Source organism: Fukomys damarensis, unplaced genomic scaffold (assembly GCF_012274545.1).
Source record: "Fukomys damarensis isolate Sample0158 unplaced genomic scaffold, DMR_v1.0_HiC HiC_scaffold_2, whole genome shotgun sequence".
Lineage (NCBI taxonomy): Eukaryota > Metazoa > Chordata > Mammalia > Rodentia > Bathyergidae > Fukomys > Fukomys damarensis.
This window is the reverse complement of record NW_022900914.1, coordinates 45299323-45299527: the sequence shown is the minus strand read 5'-3', so window position 1 is coordinate 45299527 and position 205 is coordinate 45299323. Positions and strand designations below refer to the sequence as shown.

Below are 205 nucleotides of genomic sequence, written 5' to 3'. Positions count from 1 at the left end.
CCCCGGCCTCCCGCGCTCTCCTACTGTCTCCGAAGCTTGCGTGTGCGCCCCGGATCTCGGCAATTCTTCGCCCCTCGCCCTGCGGGTCGCGCCTCCAGCATCATGTGCGGTAAGTGGACGAAGTGGGGGGCGTGTTGCGAGGCAGCGCTAGGGTGCGGTGAGGGGGCCGCGGAGGCCTGGGGCGCCGGGCGGGACCGGGAGAGGG

At 72.7% G+C, this 205-nt stretch overlaps 1 protein-coding gene across 2 annotated transcripts in view; it reads left to right on the top strand.

Annotated features, from left to right (window-relative positions):
* Positions 1-6: 6 nt before the first annotated feature.
* Positions 7-205, top strand: part of Gfpt1 (glutamine--fructose-6-phosphate transaminase 1) — a 66597-nt gene continuing 66398 nt past the window's right edge. For both annotated transcript variants that reach the window (XM_010609691.2, XM_033764493.1), the window contains exon 1: positions 7-109. In XM_010609691.2, coding sequence (XP_010607993.1) covers positions 103-109 — 7 coding nt within the window. In that variant the 5' untranslated portion in view covers positions 7-102. The remainder of the gene's footprint in view (positions 110-205) is intronic.